A 27,938-nucleotide genomic window follows, 5' to 3' on the forward strand; every position below is an offset into this window, starting at 1 on the left:
ATCCTTAGGGCAGGAGTCTGATCATGAATTTAGAGGCTGCTTGGACTGTCTATTTGCTCTCTGGCTACCTGAGCAAGTACAGTGCAGCTCACTTTGCTGATACTGCATATCAATTAAAAACTGAAAAATATGCTGTATAGTACTGTTGCTGCTGCTGCATGAAATATATCTAATTAATTCTAAATCAAAAGATGTTGTCCAGGTTTACAAATAAAGCAACATTAGTACATTCAAGTTATTATTAAGCCACTCCAACCCAGAATTACTTTGAACTCACTGTGCTATCTTTAATTTCGAGCAAACAAATTGCCAACATTTTTGTCACCAAACTGCATTAACCTGAGCAATATTCAAACAGCAATGTTCACAACATGACCAGTGCTGATCTAGTCATTACATCTATTTGGTTTAGCTCAAATGTTTTGATAATTATACCAGCTCCCAGAGTCATCGTTAACCACTCTAGACATTGTTCAAGATTTATACAAGTTACCTCAGGAGCAGTGTTGCTGGAATGTTTCACACCTGCTGCTCCCAAAGAAGTAATAATTCCCTCTACATTGTTTAAACATCAGAGACCAAAAGAGACCTTTACATTCATCAGGTCAGCAGAAGGAAGCCAGGGAATTTTCCCCAGTAGAATGTTCCTACCAAAGACTTCCTCCTTAATAGTTAATATCAAGGAAACCATTAAGAGCAAACTTGAATAATTAGAATGTTATGAGAAATAATACAAAAAGCATAATGAAAACCAATCAATTTTTCCCATTTTCAGACCTCTTAACAAAACATGAACTGACAGTTGCCTTGTTCACTGTTCTGTCCTCCAAGCAGCAAGTAGCAAGTCTAGCCCAGTTACCAGGAAAAAATCTTGTGTTAGTTCACAGACACATGGCTAGTATGTCAGATTCACAAGCATAGTGGTAAATGGAACTACATCCAGTGTGGCAGATGGCCACCAGTGGTGTTCCCCAGGGCTCAGTGTTGGGACCAGGTCTCTTTAATGATCTTTATTGATGACCTGGACATGTAGATTGAGTGTACCCTCAGTAAGGTCACAGATGATAATGAGTTTATTCTGCAGGAAGGTATTAAAGCCCTGCAAAAGGACCTGGACAGGCTGGATTGATCAGCTGAAGCCAGCTGGATGAGATTGAACCCAAGCTGAAATTCAGAGTCTCACACTGGGACTCGACAACCTCATTTGGGGCTACAGGCTGGGGCAAGAGTGGCTGGAAAACTGCCCAGTGAAAAAGGATCTAAGAGTTTTAGTTGACAATCACCAGGACATCAGCTAGCATGTGCACAGGTGGCCAAGAAGGCCAATGGCATCCCAGCTTGTACCAGAAATAGTGTCGCCAGTAGGGCCATGGCAGTGACTGTCTTCCTGCCCTTGGCACTGGAGAGGTCACACCCTGAGTTCTGTGTTGAGTCTCAGGTGCCTCACAACAAGGAAAACATCGAGGTGCTGGAGCACCTGTCCAGACAAGGGCAATGGAGCTGGGGAAGGGTCTGGAGCACAAACCTCTCCACACTCTCTATACAAATATCTCAAGGGAGGTTATAATGAGGTGGGGATCAGGTTCTCCTTCCAGGCAGAAAGCAAGACAATACAAGAAGAAATGGCCTCAAGTTGCACTAGGGGAAGTTTAGGCTGGATGGAAAATTTCTTCATCAAAACGGTTGACAAGCTCTGGAACAGGGTGCCCAGGGAGGTGGCTGAGTCCTCATCCCTGAAGGTATTCAAAATTTGTGTTGGTGTGTCACTTAGAGGCATGTTTTAGTGGTGCAGTGTTAGGTGTGCAGATGGACTTGATCTGAGAAGTGTTCTTCAACCTAAATTATTCTATGATTTTTTCTTATAAAAAAATACAAAAGCATTAATAAATGCTAAAAAAGAGTCACTAAAAATTGATTCATAATCCAGATCAATATGTTAAAAAACATTTCTAATGGCTTCCAGATTTTTCACCAAATGAATGCAGAGACATTGGAAACACCTCACTGTATTTGAAAAGGGTTAATTAATAAATATCATTATTTTATATTGCCTAAGATTTGTTAGAAATCCTGCATTGAATATTGAAAATCTATTATACAAAATGTTTGAAATGACAGAGTAGGAAAGCATGAATAATAATGCAATAAAAATATGCCTGTCATCTAAAGACTTCAAGGGCTTCTCATGGCTGCTTGGATTTTCACAGCAGTGAATCATTTACAGTCTCCAAAACCAAAAGCAGAAGATTTTCCCTCTGCAGCTAAGAGCTCTGACAGGTATAATTTAATCACACCACCCAGCCTGTGACACACAGCAGAACAAATCTTGTCCAGTACAGAAATGTTCATCCTAACCAGCCAGCATTCAGGCTGAATAATACTTCAGATGAAAAACACAATTCCCTAATGGAACTATTTCAAATATGAAGGAGAAAGGCATTGTAAGAGAGCATATACATTTCGCGGCTTCTTACTCCTTCAGATTAGCACCTTTTCTTTCAAGCAATGATGATCCAAGTAATTTAACAGTTAACATAAAAGTAATGTTCCTTGAATCAAAGTTATGGCAAATATAACTGTTTCTTTATCCTCTGATATGGTCAGCAACAGGAACAATAGTGCCTTTAGGAAATGTGAGTATAGCAAAACAGAGGATGATAATAGCACAGATATTGCTACCATAAAGCCACATAACAGTGTCAACTTGATGGTTTCCATTTGCTCAATACATAAGTCAATTAAATTGATTTTACTGGAGTCAAGGAATATTAACAATTTTCATGTTAGAAGAATAGCACTGTGCAGATAACACCAATATGATGAGGCTGCACCTAGCAACTAAACACCATCTCACAACAGCTCACATTGTTATATCCTCTCCTAGTTTGCTCTTAGGGTTTCATAATTCAATCCAATTTTTGATTTTTCTATCCTTCTTAAAGCAAAATATTGTGTCAATATGGCTCTCTGGAAACAACAAACTTTCAATGACTTCAAAGTCATCAGTGTATTTCTTAATCTCTGACTTTTATCAAGATGAGAGAAGTCTTCTATCAAAATACATCAATAAGAAAAGCAATTATTCAAAAAATTACTTGCAGCTTCAGAAGTCTGAGAATCACCAACCTGGATTTTACTCTGCAGACATCTCAAGAGGACAAAAAAGTGCATAATTTTTCCCTGTTTCCAGAAAAAATATCAAGAGGGCAGAGTTAAATGTTGGCAGAACATCTTCAGAACTTACTGGGATAGCTTCCTTGGGACAGGTGAAGCCCCAGACCACATGATTTGCAGTGTTCACCCTTGGAATAAAAGGGGCATAGCTCAAGTTTTCTCAGCCAAGAGATAAAAGGGTAGAAAAAACCCAGTCCCTTGTGGAGATCTAGACACTGTGGTATTTGATACAGTAGGGACTTGGTAAGACATTCAAAATTTTGCAGCAGAAAGGATTGCTGCTATTAACAAAGGGTATTTGAAAAAGTGTAAGGTTACATGTTTTTTTTTGTTTTCAGAGCAAGATTACTCATTCCCTATTGCAGCTTCTACTGTGGTCACTTTAGTGTAATAAAATTAGAGACTGGTTATCAGCAGATTTCCCTCATACATGCACTGAATCTTAAACAGAAGAAACCACATGTTTAAGAACACAAGTCAGAAATGCCATGGGCTTTGTAAAAGACATTTTATCTGTGAAAATCTTCCCTCTGATCACAGAGCATGTGAGTTGTGGCTACTGAGATTTTAACTAGAGCTAACAGGGAATTTTTCTAAACTCAGCAATGTACCAGCTCCAGTTTGATCAGATTATCTGAGTTTTATTAGCTTCTTGGGAATGCCTATGGTCTTAGTGCACTGCTACTGTTCTCTGAAGTTCACTGAACAGTGGCACAGGCTGTATTTCCTGCTGATACAGAGAACTTCCTAAAAGGCCAGAAAATTTTCATAAAGTGCACATCTCAGAGAGCCATTTTAACAAGTGAAAAATTGAAAAAGAAAATAATAATTAGTAGCTTCTTCAGTGAGAAACCACCAAAATTGTTATTACCACCCACACATGGCATCTGTGATACCAGAGAATCCAAGAATTATATGTGCATCAGAAAGAAATCTTGCAGCACTTCAGCACCAAGACAAAACAGTCCTCCTGACTAATACATATAGATTCGTTCATGTCAATCTCTCATTGAAATTACTCGTGAATTGTTAACAAATCAATCTTTCCAAAAATGTAGGTATCATCTTTGCTAAATAAACACTACATTTATATCTAACAGGGGAATTTTCATTCTACCTCTTGCAGGAGATTTAATGCATTCATGTTATTAATGATTCATAAACTTTCCGTTGGATTTCACTCCTTCTGCTGCTGAAGATTCTTTTTAAATTAGTTCTTCTGTGACAGATATCTATGCATCACTTTAAAGAGACGTTTTTGCAGGGCATTGTCAGCACATTGGGAAAATATTTTAAATATTTAAGAGATTATTACTAATGCAACAAAGAACATCGGAGTAATAAATGAAAAAATACAGCATTGGATCTAAATCCTATTTTTGCATTATAGAAAGAAACTCCAGTGCATGCATTCCTGATACTTTCAGATGTTCTAGACCCAGATTCATAGAACTTATTACATACCTTTAGTTTTAAAAAGACTGGAATTCTTACACATTTCTAGTCTCAGCATCGTTAGACCACGGCTCTCCTGAGGAAATGGGAAATTGAAAGATAAAACAAACCCCTAGTTCTTTGCACAGGAGAGCAGAACTTCAGAAATTTAGTTTAAGAACGTGCACTATTCATCTGTCACATGGCATGAGCAAGTCAGGTAGATTCCATGTACCAATCCTTACTCTGGTGAGTTTAAAAGTTGAGAAAATGAAGACTATGTCAACAATACCAGGAAGATAAATACAAGGCAAGCACTGCCCAAGGAAAGCATTAGTACCAAATCAACAACTGAATCTCCATGGAAGAGCTTTTTAAAAAGCTCTAATTAAAAAAAGCCCCTCAACATCATCTTTTTTAAAGATCTCTGGAAACCAGATAATCAGAAAATTAAGGATACAAAATAACAGTTTTAACCAGTAGAAGAAGCTTCAACCTAGAAGAATAATACTGTAATTACTTCAAGTTAGGAGGTATTCACCTGGAAACCTTTTAGTCTTAAACTTTTATCTTGCTGTGTATGAATGAAAAGTAAATTTAGTATTATCCAGAGAGATGTACTGGAGGAGAGCATTAAAGTTTGAGCCCCCCAAGGAAAGCTTTCTACCCAACTGAACAGTCAGAATGGAGTTAATGTTCACCTACAAATCTGTAAACAGCATTCTATAGCAGTGCTCATGAGTTCTTTCTGTCTGGCTGGATTTTTAATTAAACAAAAATTTCCAAGGATCTTCTTATCAGAGCCTGTTCTTCTGGTTCTGTGGAATGATTGATTAGCATCCCTCCACTCTTACTTTGTAACAGTACTAGCAATCAATGAAAGCAATTATGCTTATAATAGAGTACACAGAGAAACACAAGATTTGATGACCCTTTAAAACTTCAATTATCCCAGTAGCTAAATAATACTGCTAAAACACTCCATCTATATTAATGATTTATACTGCTGGCCAGTCCTACTGTGTTTAACTACTTGTTGCACTAATTAGACAAGGTTACCTAGAGTTTCTGGCTTTTCACACATTTTTGGATAACAGAACGTTGCCCTCACAGGTTTTTGGTGGGTAACAACTGGTAGCATTGTGCCTGTCACTGTGTTTTTATCAGAACATTATTTCATCTTTTAGCCATAAAGAATACCATGAAAGCAATATTGATATTCCAATTGCACAGGACACAAACACCATTTCTGGACAAGAAACATATTTTCCATCATCATTTAATTGTTAAAAAGTGGTTACACAGAAGGCAGCACTGAAATGTGTGTTCAGATGAGAGACCTGTGTCAGCATTTATGGTGGATTTTACCACATGGATCTCAAAAGTTTAAGCAATTTATTTCATGCTTTCCATACCTCATGAACCTGTGAGAAGTACATAGAGATACTTAATTTCATGCAGACAATAGATCTGTGCCTGAAATAACTAAAACTTTGGCTTCATTTGCCTACTCTCCTTCCCTCCAGCTCCCTCTCCATGACTTGAATGCCCAGATGAGCTCCTAGATTGCCAAACAGATGAGTCAGAACAAGTTTTAACTGGCAGCCTCAAGATTGCCATCCGAGATTATTAGGACACTTTATATACATACATATTTTAATACCACTCCAAGCATCAAAGAAGGAATTGGCAGTTCCTTTGTGTGTACATGCAGGGTACACACAAAATTAACATATTAATTAATTCCAATCTACATAGCGATGCCTGTTAATCAAATCATAATTTCAAACTCTATACATTTGCATATTCCTTCATGACCACCAAAAAAGGCATAAAAGTAGAGTGTTTAAAGGTGCATTGCTGCTTGGAGTTAAAGTGTGATAATACAGTGTTTTTGATGAGCAACTAAGCCTTATATACAGCACTGAGTTTACTAATTACTGATAACATCCATGCCCATCTTTTTATCAGCTGAATTTCACTAAATGATAATTGCAGAACTGTTACCTGAGAAGTTTAGAACTGATAATTCTCAAAGTGCTTTGTAGTGCCATGATGACTTCAGTTACTTTACACAACATTTGCTTTGCTCCAAAATAACCCTTAAAATGCACTTAAATGCTAAAGCTGCAGGAAAGAAGGATTAGAAGAAAATGTGAGAAGTACTGCCTCCCCAAGTTCTTCTCTGGTAACAGAACCAAGGGGCCAGGAATTCCACAAGTGGTTTGAAGATAGACTTTTCTTCAGTCCATTATCAGCCCTGTGCAAATTCACTAGAACTTAAAATATTTTGTTGTCTACTTTTAGTTGCCCTTCATACAACACCTCTAAGTCAATCAAATCAGTAACTACACCATCAAAGTGCAGTCTGGTTCTTTCAGGAATTACTTAAAAATAAGTGAAAATAACGTAATGTAGCATGCCTTTTGGTTGCCTCTGTCAATCACTTAGCAACAGAGTGACAGAGTGCTCCATAAAATAGACATGTTAAACCTCTTGGAGTAGAGAGCATAGAAAAGATGTTTAGAGACAAACTCTTCATGATGGCTAAATTTGTATGTAAAGCAGGCTTTGCACCTACCACCTAGAAGTGTTTCTAAACCCAGGACCCCACTGTGGCTTTCATTTTTGGTCTCTTCTGAGGGGGAAAGAGCAAACTCTGTGGGAGTACTGTTAGCTTAGTATGGGTTAAATGTCTCCATTTTCATTTACTTAAAATAGTATTTTATCAGCCCTCAAAACCAATGTTCTATGCAATTTTTATACTAGCTACAAAATCTCAGAAACCATGAAAGCTTCTGACAGACTTATGAAATTCTGAGAAGGCACTTAAGAAAAATTACTGTCTAACTGGGTGTAGCAATACATTTACTATTGGAGCTTAGAGCTGAAACAGACATAAATTGCATTACAATCGTGTGAATCCAAAGCTGTTATAGGAGAACTGTTACATGAAGAGCTATGAAGATACATTACAGCCTCTGGTGTCTAAACCACTGTGAAAAATAATTTCCCTAGGTCTCCTAGACCTTCACTAGAAAGATTCCCTGTGTGCTGCAGACTCTCAGTCTACCTTAGTAAGACTGTCTACTACAGTTACAGAAACTGCCATAAATAAATGAAAATTCCTTCACTAATCATAGTCCTGCTAGGAAATAGCAAGAGGCCCTCACATGATCTCACACCATCAAGGAGGGATTTGATTAACTGAGCGCTTGTCCTCTGATGAGTGGTTTCAGCAGCTCTTTTTGGAATACTGGAAAATTAAATAAAAGCATGTCATTCTGACTGTAAATTGTTATCTCCTTACAAAATAAGGTATTTTGATAATAAACAACACTGGCCTCAGATTCTGACAATGAAAACTACTGAAATTGCAGGCTCATTAAGTGGCCTGGAATTAATCAACACACTTGAAGTTGCAAAAGGCATGCAGATACACAAATCTTTATTGAAAACAGAGCAAAAACCCCCAAAATCTCACACTAGCTTTGAATGACCGCAAATGTTTTTTTTTCCTCCAGATATGAGTAAGACCAGTTATCAGAAGAATTTTGTAAAGTGAAACTGGACCTTAGTCAGTGTTGACCATTGGCAGCCTCAGAGATAGATGATTTCTGGGCATTCGCTTAAGCCATCTGAATCAGTGTTGTGCATCACAGACCACACAGGGAACATATCTCTACATTTTAAAGCCTTCTTTTTTAATTCAGAAAAAGAAAAATGACAAGTGGTCATGACAAGTAGTTTTTCCTCCTTTTTTACTTGTTGTCCTTGGTCACACATATAAAAACAGTTCTTTCCTCCTTTTTGCTTGTTGTCCTTGGTCACACATATAAAAACAGACTGAAAAAATAATCAGAAATTCATTTAAAGTATCTTTTGAGCTAGGAAAGTTGTATTTTTCCTGATACAGTCCTCAGGTGGAGGACTCATTTTGTCTTCATGAAAAAAGAAGCACATAAAAACCCCACATGTATTATTACATTCAGTCAGAAAGTCTGCTACCTTTTATCATCATTTCCTAACAGGATTACAAGGCTCTCAGCACCAGAGCTATTATGAGCTCAGATAAGGTTACAGCAGATACCCATTGCATTTCCCATTGTTCATGAAAATCAGGCTGAGATTCACGCAGCTGAAGGCTGAACTGTGCAGAGCACAGGCCAGCTCTGGGCAGAAGAGAAGCAGAGTCTGAGGAGCTGGGAACAGAAAGATCAGGCAGCTCCAAGAGCGCTCAGGCAGCCCCACAAGCCTCATGGTCTTCATCTCAGTGGAGAGACTACGAGTGAAGAACAGCACACAAAGAGCAATGTAAGAGGAAAAATACTTGTGTACTGCTTTGAAATCTAACCTAGGCACATTGATTGAAAGAGACAGCAACTCAATTTCTATTTTCTATGTGTACTTGCTGTCCTAATAATTTTGGAAACACTAACCAGATTGTAGACTCTTCGACTCTAGTGTGAGATGAGTATGGCTCTTTTCTTTTTCTTTGTAAATGTGCAGGAACACAAAACTATTTGGTTAGAGAATGCAAAGAAACCTCAACAACTCACTACAATTGTTTATTTAGCATTTACAGTAACATACTCTTTTTTTGTGTGGGCTGCAGTTAGAAACACAAACTGAGATAGGAACACAAACTTATGTCTACTTATTCCTCTTTTTTTCTTAGTTCACAGTAGTACTGGAATCATAACTGTAAGACTTTCATGACAGCTTCACTTGTCATGACATTGACTGAGATCCAGATGAAATCGAGGTTACCACAATGGGGTTTTCTTTCCCATTCCAAATCCAAATCTTCATGAACTACTGACTGCTACATTAACCTATGTTCATACTTCTGACATGCCTTCACAAGACAACTGGCAAAATGCAAGAAGAGCATAGGCAGGAAAAAGGAAAGAGGAAGAACTGGTTAAAAAGAAATGACAAATTCCATACACCAACTTGCTGATATTTTTTAAAAACTATTTTATGACTGTATGAGATTATATGCTTCTATAATTAGAAATTCAGAAACATTTAATCTTAACCTAAATTATATATTTATTCAAATGTGGGTATTCTCAATTGTTCTTTCAGCTTATGTGATTTTTGATTCCAGTGGAAAAAAGGCACTTAACATCATCAGGGCAAATGTAGCATAGGGAAATATAAGGAAATTAGTATTCTAAAATGGCTCTTAGAAAGATGCACACACCATTACACCATATAATTCAGACAATTTTGCCTATTATTATACCTTGTTTGAGTCTATCTTTGAGACACAGTGACCTTTCAATATGTGATTTTAGTCAGCAGACAATGGGAACTTTGATAGTATTTACTGAGAGACACAAACAGATCCACCTCTCAGAGCTCAGCCTGCCCACTCATCTAAGATCCTATCATGCCAGTTTAGTGAACTGATTTTTAGGCAGATGAAACATTTGAATTGTATCATGAGGGTAGTATGGAAGTCATATAAATGAAACTACATCCATAGACTACTTTATTCTTCCTAATTGACTTCTTACCTGCTGCTGTCTGGTGCTTTCTAGGTCAGTCTGCTGAAGAAACAGCCAACAGTCTGAAGGACAAAATTTCTTACTGCAGATGAATTGTGGAGAACTCATTCTCATGCAAGTAGGAAGATATATGCACCAACTGAAGTAGAATTAAAAAATCCATAGCAGGAATGTGGAGATATTAATATTTCCTTTTCTCCTGGCTTAAGCAAGATCTTTGTTCATGCCAGGAGGCTGTGTTATGTGAAAATGAAGTCATCACCTTCTGAATGTTACTCTGCCACCAGGCATTGAGGAAGGAAATACAAGACATAACTTCAGCAACATTAACCTCTGTTGGGGTATATTGCATTATATTAGAGAGTCTTTTCTTTAAAAAAAAAATTATACTAAACTATTTTAAAATGCCTATTTTTTCCACCTTAGAATATTTTATTTATTGTATCACTGAATCCTCCAGTTTCATAAAGCTTTTTAATTTAACAAAGTAACTTCTGACTGATAAAAGACCTTTTACAGGGAATGCTACCCAATGAATACAAACAACCATTAGGAGTGAACTCCTCTGATGGGGGATGGGAATAAGCCTTAGAGGAGACAACATCCAAGTTCCTCTGCCTGAAGTTGCTCAAGTATACCACTCTCTCACGCCTCTGCTCCTCCCCACTTTTATCACTTTAATATTCTCTGAATATGAATACACTTGTCAAGTTTTAAAGAGCTGTTAACTGTAATTATTGATGGTAGCTGGAAGGTGTATTGAAATCCTTTGAAACAAACTAATTAAGAACAATTCCACTGACTAGAAAACATAAACTTTCCCCATCCGTTATTACTGCTCACCTCCTTTAATCAGAAAAACCATAAATGACTGAAGAGGACATATGTCAGTGGAATCACAATTTACTTTTTGGAGGATTGCAAGCCAGCAGGAAGACTGTAATGAGTGTAAGGAGAAGGAAAAAGAGAAATAAAATGATACTATGCCACGTGTAGCAGTTACTCAGTTATTCCAGAAAGATGGACAACTGAATTCTTATGTCAGTGTCAAGAAATCTAAAGTCCAGACTTTACATTCATGTCCAGACAACACCTTTTTCACACTATTAATCCAAACACTGTAAGGCACATATGGCAATTCAGGACAGACAATCTTCTACTCTACATTAAAGAGATTATATGTACTACTAAGAATCTTACTGCTAAAATGCTTGTAAAAGCCTCCTTATTTTCTACTAAATTTTGCAGTCTCACTGAAGAGTTATCTGAGCTGCTTGGTAAACAAGTGTGGCTTTGCAATCCAAGGCACTCATTGCTGGCAAAGAATATTCAAAGAAGCAGCTACCCTGAAAGAAAAGGGTGTTTCACTGTTGCATGTCTTTAGGACCTGCCACTACAGAGGTATTTTTGCAGGGATATGCTAAGAAAGGTCTCCAAAACCACTCCAGACAAAAGAGACATTGAAAGATTTGAATACACAATACCCTGAATCAGGAAGACTGTTCTACATGAAAGCAGCTGTCAAGCATCTACACTTAAACAACCACCTTCCAAACTGGCCAACATTTCTGTCCATGGATAAAAATACTGAGTTTACTACTTGTTCTTGAGAATACTACTCCTAAAATCCAGTGACCATAAACAGAAGGTTTCCAAGTACTAGGAAGAAAATGAAAGCCAAACCTTCCAAACCACACCTTGTATATATTTAACACAGCAAACTGACCTTACCTGCAGCAGTAAGCAGGTCAAGTTACTAACTAGCATCAGCTAACTAGAACATTCTTAGGCTAAATACATTGGACTAGAAATAAAATCAACATGCCAAAATAATCAATAACAGCTACTGAGGCCATAAAACACATGAAATAATTAAACACCTGAGTTATACTCCTAAAAAACAGTCTATCACAATACTGAGAGGGGTGCTCAGGTAGCCTGGGTATGCAAAAGGAAGGACAGGACTTTCTGTTCCACTCAAGGTTAACATTTATGGCCAGTTCACTGTGTGGGAGAAAGCTGAAGCCAGAGTAAAGTTCTTCTGTCCAGCTGAAACTATGCAGGGTAGAAATTACAAGAGTAGCTATAAATCTTTCATCCTCAACCAACATATACCAAGATATCTAGTAAAATTATGTTCTTTAGTGATCTCCAACCTGTTAAATTGCAACAAATTTCAGTATTACCAATTTCCCCCATCTGAATATTTTTGCTTCTTACTTAAATAGAGGAAAGAAAAAACGCTTACTAACACTCTGTTCCTTCATTGTGAAGCAGTACTTTCAGATTTCAGACTATTTTTGAGGTTGAGGGGAAAAAAAAAACAACCACACCTGTTGAGAATTATCAAAACAATGTACCTTACAACAAATACCATATTCTTATATGGATGTATTGGTAATTGCTTTCCTAGTCTCACAGTTAGTTACTCACAGTTTCTTTTTCTTTAAAACACATAGTTTTATGGCAGTATATATAGATTTATAGGCAGGAAATATGTATGTAAAAAAACAGGGGTCTTGGTGTACCAAGATCATGCATAAAATTACAAAGCTGAAATCAATCTCTCTTTCTCATACAATGTCTTCAGAGAAACTAACAGAAGATCCCTTTACCTATTTGACACAAACCTGCTTGATAAACAGAAGCTGGGCAGTACAGGCAATTATTAACTCGTATTATATATGAAAATGACTGCTATGAAAAAAGTAAATGGTAACTGATAAAAGGACATTTCTTCCATTATTTCTACTTGATGGCCTATTTAAGATGGCAAACTTCTTATTTGTTCTGTTTCCCATCTATTCATGATGTGAATTACATTAGATACTTGTTGACATCATGTTTCTCCACCTGAACCAAAGCATGGCTGATAGTACAGCTGCGAAGAAATAAATTTATTGAGAATATGAGTTAGTATTAGAACATGTACAATTTATTCTCGAACTGTCAAGCTCATCTGCAGCCCCACAAGGTTCTTTAATGGCTACAGTCTGCTTACAAAGTCAGGGAATGGAAGTTTTGGGACAAAAACCACCCAAAGAATTAAAAATTTCATCTTCTAAAAGATCCTCTGATCAAGAAGAAAAGCCTCAGATGGTCTGAATTCTTCCATCTCCAAAAAGTAACACAACAGAACACATCTGAAGGTGAAAGAAAGGTAACTGAGCATGCAAAATGTTGGTCACTTTGATGACATCAAATTTCCAGGTGTTCATGTGACAATCAGTGATTAAGAGCATACATTGTTTAGGAATACATATGGCTAGAGATGCTAACTCAGTTCTGGCCAGGGGTTCAAAATGAGGAATTCACTTCCATCTTTCCCTTTTGCCATGATGCCAGCCCTCAAGAGAATGAATTTACATGAAGAACAGTTTGGCTCTAGTGATGGACTTTGGTGCAGTCTTAATGCCTCTCACATGAAAAAGCTTCCTCTAGACACTAAATGTTAACCATTTTGTGATTTACAAGAGTAATATATGAAAATGGCTAATCAATGTGGGTTCCAAAATGCCAAGAGGTTTTTTCTGCAGAAAAAACCCCCACAAAATGACACGATGTAAGTAAATGGAATTTACTTCCATCTTCCAGTTATTTTGATACAATCATGAGAGCTTGAGACAAAAACTATTTGTTTGAATAATAAACCAGATAGACTCACAGAAGCTAAGTCTATCTAAGGCAAGATAAATGAAGACTGACAGACACATAAAAGGAGATATTAATGAAGTCTATTGGTTTAATTTTCTTCAGAATTAACATAGAAATATATGCTTCTTTGTAAGAACTAAATACATTTCATTTAGATAAAGATGTACGATCAGAAAAGTATGATTCTCTACCATTGCTGAGAAACTAAAAAGGGACAAATAATAACAGTTATTTTCATTTTGTAACTTCTGTCTACAGCAATTAAATCAGCTTGTATATTAGCAGTATAATGAATCAGTACATTGGTGTTAACTAGTCTGCAAATCATTGGTTCTGAACTAATTGAGTTTCAGTCTTCTACAGTTCTTCACTGCCGTGGTAGATGATCAAGCAGTTCAGAGTTTGGCATAGTCTTTCAGGATCATTTCCAGTTTCTGGCTCAGCATGATGTTCCCCTTCACTTTTAGTTTACCAGAAAAGAATGCCTAAAAAAAAACCAGAAGGGAAAAACATGTATTTAACTGCTCACTAAGAAACCAAGGAGTCACTAGAACAAAATAAGAAGCCAAAGAACGGTTGTTTAGCACTCAGGAGAAAGCCTTTAGTGCACAATGAACAGTTATTAAAAAAACCTGTTCAATTCTAATACCATCCACAACCAGATTTTTTATCTATAGTGCAGACAAGGCCAATGCTGTCACTCATGGGAAAAAAATTAAATAAAATAAACACAAAGTAACTTCAGTGGCCTCTGTTCCCTTTCCACATATAGCACAGAGCATTTCTCCAACTGTAAGAAAAATGCCTTCACAGAATCTGATGGCAAAACTTCAGCAGGGCACAAAAAATAAAGCTCCCAGCATCATCCCCTCACACTACAAATATCCATATTTCATTATAAGAAATGAAAAATTGAATGAAAAGGCTATATAATGAAAATTAAAGACTAATGAAAATGTAAGCTACACACTCAAATTCCTACTAAATACAAACATATACTTGCACAATGTATTACACACATATGCCAAAGAAATGCAATGGCTTTATACATAGCATATTACAACAAACAGGAAATAAGCAACATTTCGTTCCATTTGCAAAGTCATAAATCAATCAGTATTTTCACTTCAATGCTGTATATTACATTTTTATTCTCCCTACTTCAAAGACCCTGTTTCAATCTAGTTCGTATTTTTTTAAAACTAGTTTTGCTTCACAATGGCTTTGGAGTTTGAAAGCCCTTTGCATAGCTCCATTAGCTTGAAATACATTCAAATAAAGAATAGAGAGAGCCAGCAGAAAAGAATTTGAATAGATGCTTTGAGCTTCTTTAGATGGAAAACTTCATAGAAACTCAAAGGAAACACTAATGCCTAAACATAGATCATGTTCCTGAATTGCAATCACTGTTCTTTAGCATTCTGATGATTACACATTATGATTACACAAGAAACACATCTTGTTTGTTTATGCTTTATGCCTGCTGTATACAGAGGGTCACAAAGGATTTTACTCATGTGGTATGTAAGACTTATAAAAAATATTCACCATGATCATTAGTCTCCAATTTACAATCAAAGTCTCCAACAACTTCTGCTTGAGATCAAAGAAAAGGAACTGTTTGATACATGATGAGCTTAATTAAAGTTTTCATTTGCTCAAGCTTTAATCTGTAAGCTGACATATTAAATTTGTGACAGTTCAATTTACTTTTACACAAGGCATTTTTATTAGTAAAATTAGTCATTTTAATCAGTTGATTACTTTAAGAAGCTAAAAGTGCAGACCCAGATTATAGACCTTCCTTAAATCTGTATTTCCCTGAAAAATATCCTGATTTAGGTAAATTTTGACCATCTAAATGCATGCATTGTCTTGACATTTCTCTGTGCTGCACTACTAGCAATAAATCAGACCACTGCAACAAACATCAACTTCCTGCAACATGACAATCAAAACAGCCTGAATGATCAAACTGACAAACCTAAACTGGCAAATTGTATACTGTGAAGCACCAGGAAGTAAACAAACTCCTAACTTTGCACTGCCAGGCTTTATGTCACAGAATCACAGTATACTCTAAGTGGGAAGGAACCCAGAAAGACAATCTAGACCAACTCTAAAGCGAATGGCCTGTACAGGTATTGAATCCACAACCTCGGTGTTATCAGAGCCCCTGCTTTAATCCTTTGTGGTTATCTTTGCCTTAAGATAATAAAGATGGCATAAATGCCCCCTCACACTTTCTGGCTAATTCAGTATAAGATACCGATGTGCTTATACCTTATCTGACTCTGGTCTCCACTGGCAAAACCTCCCAGGGTTTAGGATTTCAGAATGCAAACAGTCATGAACCACAGCTTGATGTAAGGCAAATAACATGTCTACATACAAGAGAGTATGTCTGTGACACCCAGGCTTTACCTTTTGGGGGTTGACCTTTTGTTGTACCACATCCATGAAATCCTCATCCGAGAGAGTGAAGGTAGTGTCAGCAGAATTTCTGGCAGGTCCTTGATACACTGCTCCAGAGCCATTCTTTAAGTCAATTGCTGAGAAGCAAGAGCAAAGACAGTTTAATTTCAAAATAAAGATAAAACTTTCAGGCTTAAGAACAGTACTTTCCTTACCCATTATTATAAAGCATCCAGTCTAAATTATCAGCTATCAGCTACTCAGAAAATAAATGAGGTATAATTCTTCTTCATCAATGAAAGAAAATAAAAAAAATATTCCTGTACTGAAGGGGAGGGTGTTTACAGCAAGGACTTCAACATTCTTGCAGCGATGGTAAATCTATTTTCAAATGACACCTAAGATGCACAGGGTATTGATTAGTGCACTTACTGCAACAGTGTTCAAGTTAGTAATAAAGCCTCAAAGTTCAAAACCAGCATCCTGTAGTCAGACAAGGCAAATGTAGTGGTGTTCAAACACACTGCCCATTTTCCCTGGTCTGTCCTCCAGGCAACACAATATAGCCTATTCTGCTTCACGCAAGGAGTGTTTAAAGCCTTGCCAATTATCTCTTTCTCTCCTGGAAAGACAAAAATTCCTACAAGTGTCTGTAGCTTCAGAGTGTTCTTTTCCCACACCAAATGACCTGCCAAAATAATCTACTACAAAGCTAACACCATCAGGTATGGTGTCATTTGTTTAGAAGAGTATTTTGACAGGATGTGCTCTGCTGAGTCATTCTCAGATTTTGAAAATTCCTGCCTTTCCTTTACACCTTTGCCTCTTGATCCATCATGCCCCCATCCCACACATTATTTATGTGGATATTCCTGTAATAACACAGCACCTCTAATCACAGAATCATGGATGACAGTTAGTTGCTCTTCATGGACAAATTTTAAGGCCCTTGCCTTAAAATGGAGCTTTATTTCTGCATAAACTATCTTATGTGCCAGTTTTTTCCAAATAATTTTTTGACAGGGTAAGGGGAACTATAGAGACTGGGAGTAGCTTTAGCATATTTAAGTCTTTCATTTTCTGAAATCTGCTTCAAGCAATATTTATCTAGTTACAACAGAACTAGAAGGGGACTTAGGTATACAACATTGCTCAGTGAGAAGTGACATATTGGATTTTTATTTTCCAGTTGATTTTAAGGTAAATTATAAATCCTGGAACAGATTTAATACATATCACTAACTTCAAGCAATATGGGAAGAAATTTAAAAAGGTTACTGAGCACCAGATGAATTATCTGTATATTTGTGTTTGTGGGTAGGGGCTGTGTAACAACATCCTTGTGGCCCAAACCAGCGACTATATGATCTAACATACCTGAGCCTTTAACATTGCTCCTGTAAGTTATGCAGGCACAGACTATTATTAGGAAAACAAAAATCAAAAAAAATCATCCACTGAATCATGAAATGCAAGCCACACACACCAACTGAAGTCTGAGAGTGGATACCAGCTTTCAGACTAAGTTAACCGGTGCTTTTAAAATACTCCTCTACCCAAATGCTGCTAATGTTGAGCACCATACTAGTGCAGCCAGACTGTTCCCTTGGAGACAAACAGTGAGGTCAGCAAGCACTACAGATTAATTCACAAAACACAGACATGGTGTCTAGGATGCCCGCAGTTTCTAGCCAACTGTTTTGAATTACTTCTGGACCTTAGGAATCCCTTTTTGTATTTCATTCTGCTGGCAATAATTTTTTTTCCTGTCCCTACCATTCCTACACTGCTCCAGAAGGGAGCCAGATACTGGAAGCCTGACATACTGTCTCCCTAGACACAACTTCTCATTCTTCACTAAGTATTGGCTGAAAAGAAATTTAGATATACTTTATTGATAATACTGATCCATCAGTCTCACCAGTGTCAGGTTTAGATGACAAAAACAATTAAATAGGTGTAATGGCTCAGAAAAGTTCTCACAACCCTTAAGTTTTATTTTGAATATGGTACATAATTAACAGCTGTTACATTGTTGTACATTAAGATATTACTTAACATTATTACAGTCCTTGTTCTCCTTCTCCATTTCCTAGAGAAATCCCAAGACCATCATTTACCGTCAATATCTACAATTAACACTAACCTCTCAAAGCACAACCACACCTTTAACATTGAGTAATCATGGCACCCATAATCAAGGTAAATCTTTCATGTTTACAGAATCACAGAATGATTAATGTTGGAAAAGACCCACTACCTTAACAACTAGACCCCAGCACTAAATGCCACATACAGCAGTTTCTTGAACACTTCCAGGGATGGTGACTCCACCCTGTCTGTGAAGAAATTTCTCCTGATGTTCAACATGAACTGCCCATGCTGCAGTCTGCAGATGTTTCTTCTTGTCCTGTCCCAGAAGCAGCATGAGAAGCCAACACCCACCTGGCTACAGCCTCCATCCAGACAGTTGTACAGAGCAGCAAAGGAGGTATCCCTGAGCCTCCTTTTCTCCAGGCTGAACAACAGCAGCTCCCTCAGCTGCTTCTCACAGGACTTGAGCTCCAGACCCTCCCCCAGCTCCATTGCCATTCTCTGGACTCACTTCACCCCCTCATTCTTTCCACCAACAAAGTCTTTCTTGTGAGGGGCCCAGAACTGGACACAGCACTTGAGGTGTGACCTCACCAGTGCCATGTACAGGGGGACAGTCACTGCCTGGTCCTGCTGGTCACACAGTTGCTGATACAGGCCAGGATGCCACTGGCCTTCATGGCTACCTGTGCATACACTGGCTCATGTTCAACCAATTGTCATCTAAAACCTCAGATATTTTTCCACTGGGCAGCTTACAGCTTTCCAGCCACTCTGCCCAGCCTGTGGCACTGCCTGGAGTTGTTGTGACCCAATGGCAGGACCTGGAACTTGATCTTGCTGAACCTCATCCAATGGTCCTTGGCCCATTGATCCAACCTGCCCAGATCCCTCTGCAGAGCTTTCCAACCTTCCGGCAGATCAACATTTGCACCCAAACTGGTGTCATCAGTGAAAGGGCTGAGGGAACACTCAATTCCCTCATCCAGACCAACAACAATGATACTGAAGATATGAGACAGGACTGGCCCCAATACTGAGCTCTGGGGAGCACCACTTGTGACTGGCTCCACCACTCGCCAGGCCCAGCCATCCAGCCAGTTTTTTACCCAGCAAAGATTATGACTGTTCAAGCTGTGGACTGCCACTTTTCCCAGGAGAATCCTGTGGGACACAGTGCCAAAGGCTTTGCTGAGGTGAGTCACCTAGTCATAAAAGGAGAGCATATTGGTCAGCCAGGACCTGCCTTTTCTACACCTGTGCTGGATTTGACCCTGGCCCTTGGTTCCCAGATGTCCTGAGTGATAGCAATCAAGATGGTCTGCTCCATAACCTTGCTGGGTACCAAGCTCAAGCTGATCATCTCAAATCCTGAATCCCACCTCAAGGTAATCCTTACTAGTTACTAGAAATTCCAAGTAAAAAAAAAAAAAAAAACAAAGGGAAAAAAAAAGAAAAAGAAAAAAGAAAAGGATCGATCTAGCGGTACATTCTTTTCCCCAAAATGTCAAAAAGGTTATTTCCACTTCCTTTAGATTCTTTTTAAATAACATTAAGATTTTTGATAAGGAAGCAAAAAAATGAAAAAAAAAACCTAGGCAGCCACAAAAGCAAAGCACTCTGAGAACAAAACTGTCTTTTCTATAAAAACACAGAGAACAAACAACAAAATAATTGTTACTTGATCCATTCCTTTTTGTAGGCTTCATCATAAATGAGTTGACCTCTCTAATACAAGTAGTTAAAACAAAAAAGGTGCCACTGTGGATAAAGAGTGGTCCAAAATATATCAGATATTAGTATTTAGCGAAGGAAAGTAACTCCCCACTTTATAAATAATGAGTGGGGAGTGAACAAAATGAATGAGTGGGGAGTGAACAAAATTGAATGAACAAAAACTTGTTTATTCAATTTTTTTGCAGGGCAAAAAAACAAACAGAAGGATTGGAAACATACACAATCCATTTTCTTCCCTCCTGACCTACACCTAGGCTAGAATACTGAAAATACAATTCAGACTAAACAAGAGCACTAGCTTGTGGATAAATAAACTAGCAATGAAAGAAAGAAGCTGAATTCCAGAACAGGTCCCAAACATTAGAGCAAAAAAATCCTAGCTTTCCAATGACCAGAGAGAGTGCCCTCTTGTTTATCCTGTGGAATACATTCTATTACACACCTGGCAGAAAAGTAGAATCAAGAAGTTCAAGTGAATGAAATGCTAGTTTTCATTCAAATTTTTGCTTTTACTTCAATACATAGCTGTTTTATTACATTAATTAAAATTTATTAATTATTATAATCAAAAAGATGATGTTGTCAGAGATAAAATAAAAATAGAGAAAATTCACATATATAGGAGTCAAAACAGTAGACATTGACATTTTATGGCAGGTTTCCAAAAACCTAAAAACATAGTATTTGGGGTAAGAATTTTTTTTTACTTTGAAGAGTGCCTTACCATTTCTAGAAGAAAAATATTAACAGTCAGACTTTTTTTAGTTTGGTTTGTGTTTTATTCTGCTTTAAAGTGGACAAGTAAGGGCAATACAAGACTCAACTGCTAACCAAATAAAAACAGGTCTTCTTCATTGCCTGAAGTCATATTGCATCGTAAATTATTGAGCAATTTCACTTTAATTTATCAGCTGTTCACAACCAACCACATGTAACAATTTCTCCCCAGTTCTCATAACAAAGTTCTATTCTTCTGAGAACTGGAAAGGAACAGAAACATCTCCTGCCTTCAGCACTAACTTCAGAAACATGAAAAAAAGCAACAGATTGGCAAATTCTTCTAAGTGCTGTTCTGGAGTGCCATTAACTATCAGCCAATGGATCTCAACAGCATTACCTTTTCTCTACAGAAAGCAAAGTTGAAATGAAACCTTAACTCTAAAAATAAAAAAAAAATTATAACTAACAATAGCCTGAAAAAAAGGCTATTGTTGTATAGTAATAGATAATGCAGGAGAGAGCAAAGCATGCTTTAGGTAGTGAAGCAAACTGGAAAAATCTGGGGTGGGTTATCAATTAAGGTTTTTGTTAAAAAGTGAAGGTAGTTTCAGTACCACTACACTTATTTCTGAGGTATTGATACTTGCTTTATCTCTTTTAAAAGGATTTTCATCATCCTCTTGAATTAGAACAGCTTGTTTTTATACAGAGATACCACTAATTAAGGCCAGTTGTCAGGCATTACAGTTCAACATTGTTTACACAGCAGATGAGCTGTCCAAAATTTCACATCCTGAGTGCACAGTCAATTGCTCTACACCTCTTCATGGCTTCACACCATCCACAGAGAACTGCATAGAAGGAAAGGCCACTGCTGGTTAAACAGACTAGTGTCATAATACTAGTGCCTCCATAAAGATGTCTCTCTGTACCAACAAAAGCCACATTCAATTCACAAATTTCACTTGACTTCTAAAAATCCTGGTTTACTGCAGAAAGTAGAGATCAAAATGTCACAGTTGCAGTTAGAACACTAGAAATAAACATAAATATAGTAAAATAAAAGAACTTTTTGTTTCCCTAAAATTTGAAAGATTCATTGCATACACAAGAACAAATTTCACAGAATCAGAGAATCATTAAGGTTGGAAAAGATCTCAGAGTCAAGTTTTAAGTGATCAATACCTTGACAACTAGACCATGGAACTGAGTGTCCCACTCAGTTATTTCTTGAACACCGCAGGGACAGTGACCCCAGCACCTCCCTGGACAGCCCATTCTTTCCACTAATAAATTCTTCCAACATCACCATTCCATGATTGAGGTCCATTTTTACTGGTCCTGCAATTTCTTACCTGGGAGAAAAGACTGATCCTCACTTGGCTACAACCTCTTTGCAGGCAGTTGTAGAGAGTTGTAAGGTCCCCACTGAGCTGCCTTTTCTCCAGGATAAACAGCCCCAGCTCCCTCAGCTACTCCTCACAGAACTTGTGCTCAGACCCTTTCCCAGCTCCACTGCCCCTCTCTGAACACACTCCAGCACCTCAATGTCTTTCCTGGACTGAGGGGCCCAGAAATGGACACAGCACTCGTGCTGTGGCAGCTGCCTTCTGTTATCTGCTTCCTTCCCTGATCTGAAGAGGCTGAAGGACATCAGCAGAAGATGCTGGAGCTACAACCATTGAGTAAGGGAGCAATGGGCTGCAGGGCCCAGATTGTTTCCAGCACTGTCAACTGCTGCACTCTTCACAAGAGCACAAAGCTGTGTAAAAGTGACAAGTCAAAAAATTAAAACATAAGACAGAACAACTAGATACCCAATTAAATAAGAGAATGAGGCCTCCCAGGTAGCCCAAAAGAACCAGAAACACTGTTTGTAAAGGCCTAGGAGGCCCTTACAAAAAGAGGCCTAAAAAAAGATAGATTGTTAATTAACATCGAGTTACAGCTTAAAACAAAAAACTCAGCCAAAATAACATTCCTCCTCATACACAATTTGTTTCAGTGATAACTTGTCAAGAATTTTGACCATACACTGAAATAGTATGTAATATTTAGCTATGTGAACCAAATTGTGAATTTATTTTAATATCATATTTTCCTTTTGGCTTTCTTGTGGCTATGTACATTATGGGATTGACCCTCCAAAATGGCAATTTTACTTAGAAAAGAGAGAAAGATAATTCAGATTTTATCTAATCTAGCAGCATAACATTTATAAAAATTATTTAAAATTCTTGTACACAGAAGATCAACTAATAACCACCAGGCCAAATTTAAATGTAGAGTAAAGAAGTGCAATTCTACTAATTGAGTCAAGTAACATTAAAATCTGAAGCACCTTTGAAAACCAGTCAAAATAGTGACACAGAAATAAATTCAAGCTATAGCAAAGGTAACATTGTACTGTCATCTTCAGTTTTTAAAGTAAAAAATCAATTTGACTAAGACTAAAATTTCTAACTGTGTACGGAAGCTCACCTGACATTAAGAACTCAAAGTCAAGCATTCAAGTGAGAAAATGGCATTGTCAGTGTTATATATTCCAAACTGACTGTCATTGCTCATCCGAATTACAAAAGTCTTGCTGATGACCATACAGAGATCTTGTAAAAATCACATAAAGTCAGAAATCTTTTAGATTGTTGAGAATATCCTAACTTCAAGAAAGCTGTCTTCCTTGGAATGTAAACTCACAAACTTCCATCTTCTTCTGCACTTACCATGGAAAATGAATTATACCAGCATCTGGTAGAAAACACACTTGAATACTGAATAACAATGTAACATACGCAAACACGCATAAAGAATTAAGTTGGCAACTGCTTATAAAACTCAGGTACTTGCCTCTGAAGGCCTTTTGCTTTATGGTTTTTTGATATGTGCTTTTTAATGGCAGGGAAGTGTTTTCAAATATTCCCCAAATAAAAATTTAATCATGCAGATACATATATAGCTTGCCATTAAAAATATGCCATTGGAGTTAAACAGACATCAACAATACTAGGCTCTTTTTCCATGTAGGGACAAACAGTGAAGGTTGATACTACAGTTGTCGTAACTCCTAAAATTCTGCTAGTGAGTTTTCTTAACTATTTTCATATAGACAATATGAAATTTTAATATTTAGATTATTTGTAGCAGTCTAACTATTTTTTAGTACTAACCAACTCCTGTTTTCTTCCTCCAAAAAGTACTTGAAATCTAAAGGCACACAAAAATATTCAGAAAACACAAACAAATACAGAAATAGGATGACACAAAGTTTTTTCAAAAAAAGTGATATACAAAGGAAGTACTTGCATACCAGTACTCCCAAAAGGAAAAGTAAACAACATTTCCTACAGACACCCTGCTGGGTCACCTAGATACTTACCTTCAGCCTTACTACACCACAGAGACTACAGTACTTCATAAGGAAATGACCACACTGTAAAAATGTTGACAGTAACTTTTCCAAGGTTCTGGAAAAGTTTCATTTCAGCTCTTAATAGCAGTCAGCAGTGGGAAATGGTTAAATATATTAGATTCGCTCCTCCAGCCTCCATCCCACAGGGATCTTTAAGTTTTTTTCCAAATGCATATAATAGTACAAAAAATTGTCACTGCAACAGAAGCAGAGGGAACAAGACAAACAAAAGCTATGTCTATTTAATCCCTTTTAGCTAGAGACATATGAACAGGAAGAAAGCAGTATGTTCTTCCTACTGCTTCAGTAGGAGAAGCAGAAGAGGACAAAAGGCTGACTATTGATTTATTTGAAGCAGGAGCTTCTTGATCTGAATACAATAGTAAAAACATTCACCTCTTTCCCCTCTAATAAAATGTGATCTCATGAGGCAAGTAAGGGCACGGCTCAGGCCTAAATATCTAAGTGCGCTTGTTCTGCATTCAGCAATTTGCAGTTTCAGAACTTCTCACTGTGTGAGAAATTTTATTCATATCTTGAAACACCCCTCAGCAGATTTCTCCTCCATTGACTTGTCCCTCTATTCTCTGGACATACATAATATTGAACTTAGGTGATCAATAAAGCAATTCCAAAGTTAATGCAAATGATCAATCAACCTGAAATAGTTTTCTAGTTGTCATTATAAACATGACCATCACTTCTATCAAGTTTAGCTACACATGAAACAATAGGACTGATGTGGAGTACAGAGTGTTTCTCAACAAATACAAGTTTCCACTTCAAGTATTCAGGAGTTTAACCAATGCACTTCTAATTACCACTTAAAAAACGTGATAATAATATCACCTAATGTAATAATATCACCTAAAAGCAAGAACACAAGTAAAACTTTGTATGCCTTCTCTCAAAGTTCTAACCATGTCCATAATTTAAATTACTTCATGCAAAAATGGAAAACTGCAGACAATAGAAATGATTAAGAGCAGTAATGAATTTTAAGACTGAATGTCTGAGTTGGATTATTCAGTATTTCCCTTGTCTCATTTTGATGTATAGGCAATCAGCTTGCATAATCCCCACAGGTATATTCATATTTATTAACTTCTATCCAAACAGAAATCACTCTTTAGCCCTCAAAAACTGCTTAAAAAGCAAGGCAAGTAGAACACAACTATCCTGATCAATCTCTGTATAATATTTTTCCTGAAACTTAACAGCAGTCCTGCTACTCAGAATCTCTACTGGTCAACATTAGGAAAGGATTAAGTAAAATGATAGGCTTCTAAATTACTCAACAATAGTTTAAAAAAAGTCACAGTGTACAGAACAAAACATAATGGCAGACCTGATCTGACCTACTGTGAGTCTCCCTTCTCAGCCTGTCAAAGAGCAGCCCCTTCACCTGCATCATCCCCAAAATTCTTTTGACTACATCCAACCACTGAGACCAAACAAAATGAAGTCTAAGCAACAGGCTTGACCCAGACTTTCATTTCCCCAAAAAAAGGCCTGGAAGTTACAACCTCACTAAGCTTCTTCCCTTTGGAAAATCTTTACACTCCACCAATAAAGCAGTAGACATATCAACAAAAAAAAACAAAAAAGAAATTCCAAAAATAAAAAAAAATCTATCCAATTAATAAAAGAAGATTTGGGGTTGTTTTCAAATATACATATCTTTATAAAGAGAACAAAGGAGAACTTAAGAAGAAAAGGTTTTTGAGGAAGTAGCTTTCCCCCATCAGACCACTTCACATAATTCTATTATTCATTTAATCAGGAAAAACTTCTGCTGTGAGCCAGTGCTATTACAGGCTTTAGCTTCTCATCATCAATCAGTTCCATGCTTAAATGATGGGAAATCACGATTATGCCTCCATTAAACCTTGATCTCAAAAAGTGTAAATGGAAACAAATTGGGCTACGTTTTTTACTGAAGTGACAAGAACAATGCAGTAGAAATAATTACTTATTTGTTTTAGATCAGTTAGCATGTACATCACCAGCAGACTAATTACTGTAACACTCCTACTAGGCTAATTTAGCATGCTTTCCTAAGTGCAGTGGCAATCCAATCTGGAAAATGTAAATAGAAATGCACTGAAGTTCTAAAGGATGATGTAACCTATGCCTACACCAAACAGAAGAATGTTCCTTGAAAGAGTAGTACCTGCAAAGTTTATCTGACCTCCTTGTCATTTGTGCACCCAGATTGCATTCAGACCTGTAGGTCCCACTACATATTCATCTACTACGCTATGCTTAGTTCCAAGCTATCAGTTTAATTGGAATGATTACAATTAATCCCACTTCATAACAAAAATGCATTGGGGTATCACATAAACACTGCAACTTACTCCACTGCATTGCTGTTTTTCCATCTTTAGTGATGTCCCACTGGAATACGGCATTAACTTTCTTTACCAATTCATTTCCCATCTCTTTTACACGGCGACCAATTTCTTCAAACACAAGGTTACTCTGCAGCCCTCCAGCCTTTAAAAAAAAGAAAGTATGAAGAATTTAAAATTGAAACTTTGTTAAAAGGTACTGAACATGTCACTTTCCAGTATGCAAAGCTTCAACTACCTACATCAGAATTATTAAATACAACTGAGATTTTTTCTACCACAAAATAATCACCTCTAGCCACCATCAGCACTAAAGAATACATTCAAGCAAAAAATACTTCATTTCAAATTTTCATTTAAATTTTTTTCAAATTTTGTTTTTATAGTTTTTGTCATTTATCATTACAATATCAGACAATGTTTTTTAATTAGTGCTCTAAGAACTTCTAAATTGCCCTTTTTTTCCTTTGGATGATAACCACTGCCACTTTTTCTACAGTGAATGTTATGTTAGTTTTCAGAACAAAAAAAAAAAAAAAGTTTTTACTTTGACATGAAAAATGTTCAAAACATACTGCACAATGAATACAGTCAGAACCCAGTGCAGAAAAAATTTAACAGTGGGATCAGCTATATTTACATTTCCAACTTTTCCAAGCACATTATTTTGCCTTTCACTGTCTTTCTTTTAAGAAATATTTTTACTGGATAAAAGGCTTCACTTTAGGGAAGCTACTTCAGTGACATTTTTTGTCTAACTGGAACTGGAGCAAAGAAAGTCTCAGAGCTTTAGTTGTTTGCTGTACCTAACTGTAGGGCAGAACACAAGACTCCTCAGGCTGCTATTTTGTCACCTCTTTGGTTAAGCCTAACATTTTCCATTATATTAATGGTTCCCAATGGTCTTTAAATTTGCCAATCTTCACACAGTCAGGCTGGTTTCCCCTGGTGGGTGTCTGACCCTGCCAGCAAATTTCTGCCAAAGCACCTTAATTTCTCACAGGGTAAGCTTAAAGAAGAACACCTGTTCCGCCAATTTTTTTTAAAAAAGACAATCTGAGCAGTTCAAGAAAGTTCTAAGGTTTGAACTTCATTCAACAATTCAGAATTTCTTAGAAGATTAAACACAAGCAGCAAAAAGAAATAGGTTCCTGGATAAATCATAGAATCATAGGATGGCCTGAATTGGAATGAATCCTAAAGATAATCTAGTTCCAACCCCTGTTGGGGGGCAGGGACGTTTTTCACTAGACCAAGGTGCTCCAAGCCCCATCCAGCCTGGCCTTCAACACTTCCAGGGATGAGGCAGCCACAGCCTGCTGGTTTCTCTAGGAAACCCATTCCAGTGCCTAACCAACCTCACAGTAAAGAATTTCTTCTTAAGATCTAATCTAAACCTAGCCTCTTTTAGTCTGAATCCATTTCCCCTTA

At 37.2% G+C, this 27,938-nt stretch overlaps 1 protein-coding gene across 1 annotated transcript in view; it reads right to left on the minus strand.

The window, feature by feature from the left end:
- Positions 1 to 13,841: 13,841 nt before the first annotated feature.
- HSD17B4 (hydroxysteroid 17-beta dehydrogenase 4) overlaps positions 13,842 to 27,938 on the minus strand; it is a 62,780-nt gene continuing 48,683 nt past the window's right edge. Inside the window, exons 22-24 of the mRNA XM_066568731.1 lie at positions 26,514 to 26,652; positions 16,203 to 16,330; positions 13,842 to 14,263 (exon numbers count right to left, since the gene is read on the minus strand). Coding sequence (XP_066424828.1) covers positions 14,174 to 14,263; positions 16,203 to 16,330; positions 26,514 to 26,652 — 357 coding nt within the window. The 3' untranslated portion in view covers positions 13,842 to 14,173. The remainder of the gene's footprint in view (positions 14,264 to 16,202; positions 16,331 to 26,513; positions 26,653 to 27,938) is intronic.

Source organism: Molothrus aeneus, chromosome Z, assembly GCF_037042795.1.
Source record: "Molothrus aeneus isolate 106 chromosome Z, BPBGC_Maene_1.0, whole genome shotgun sequence".
In the NCBI taxonomy this organism is placed as follows: Eukaryota; Metazoa; Chordata; class Aves; order Passeriformes; family Icteridae; genus Molothrus; species Molothrus aeneus.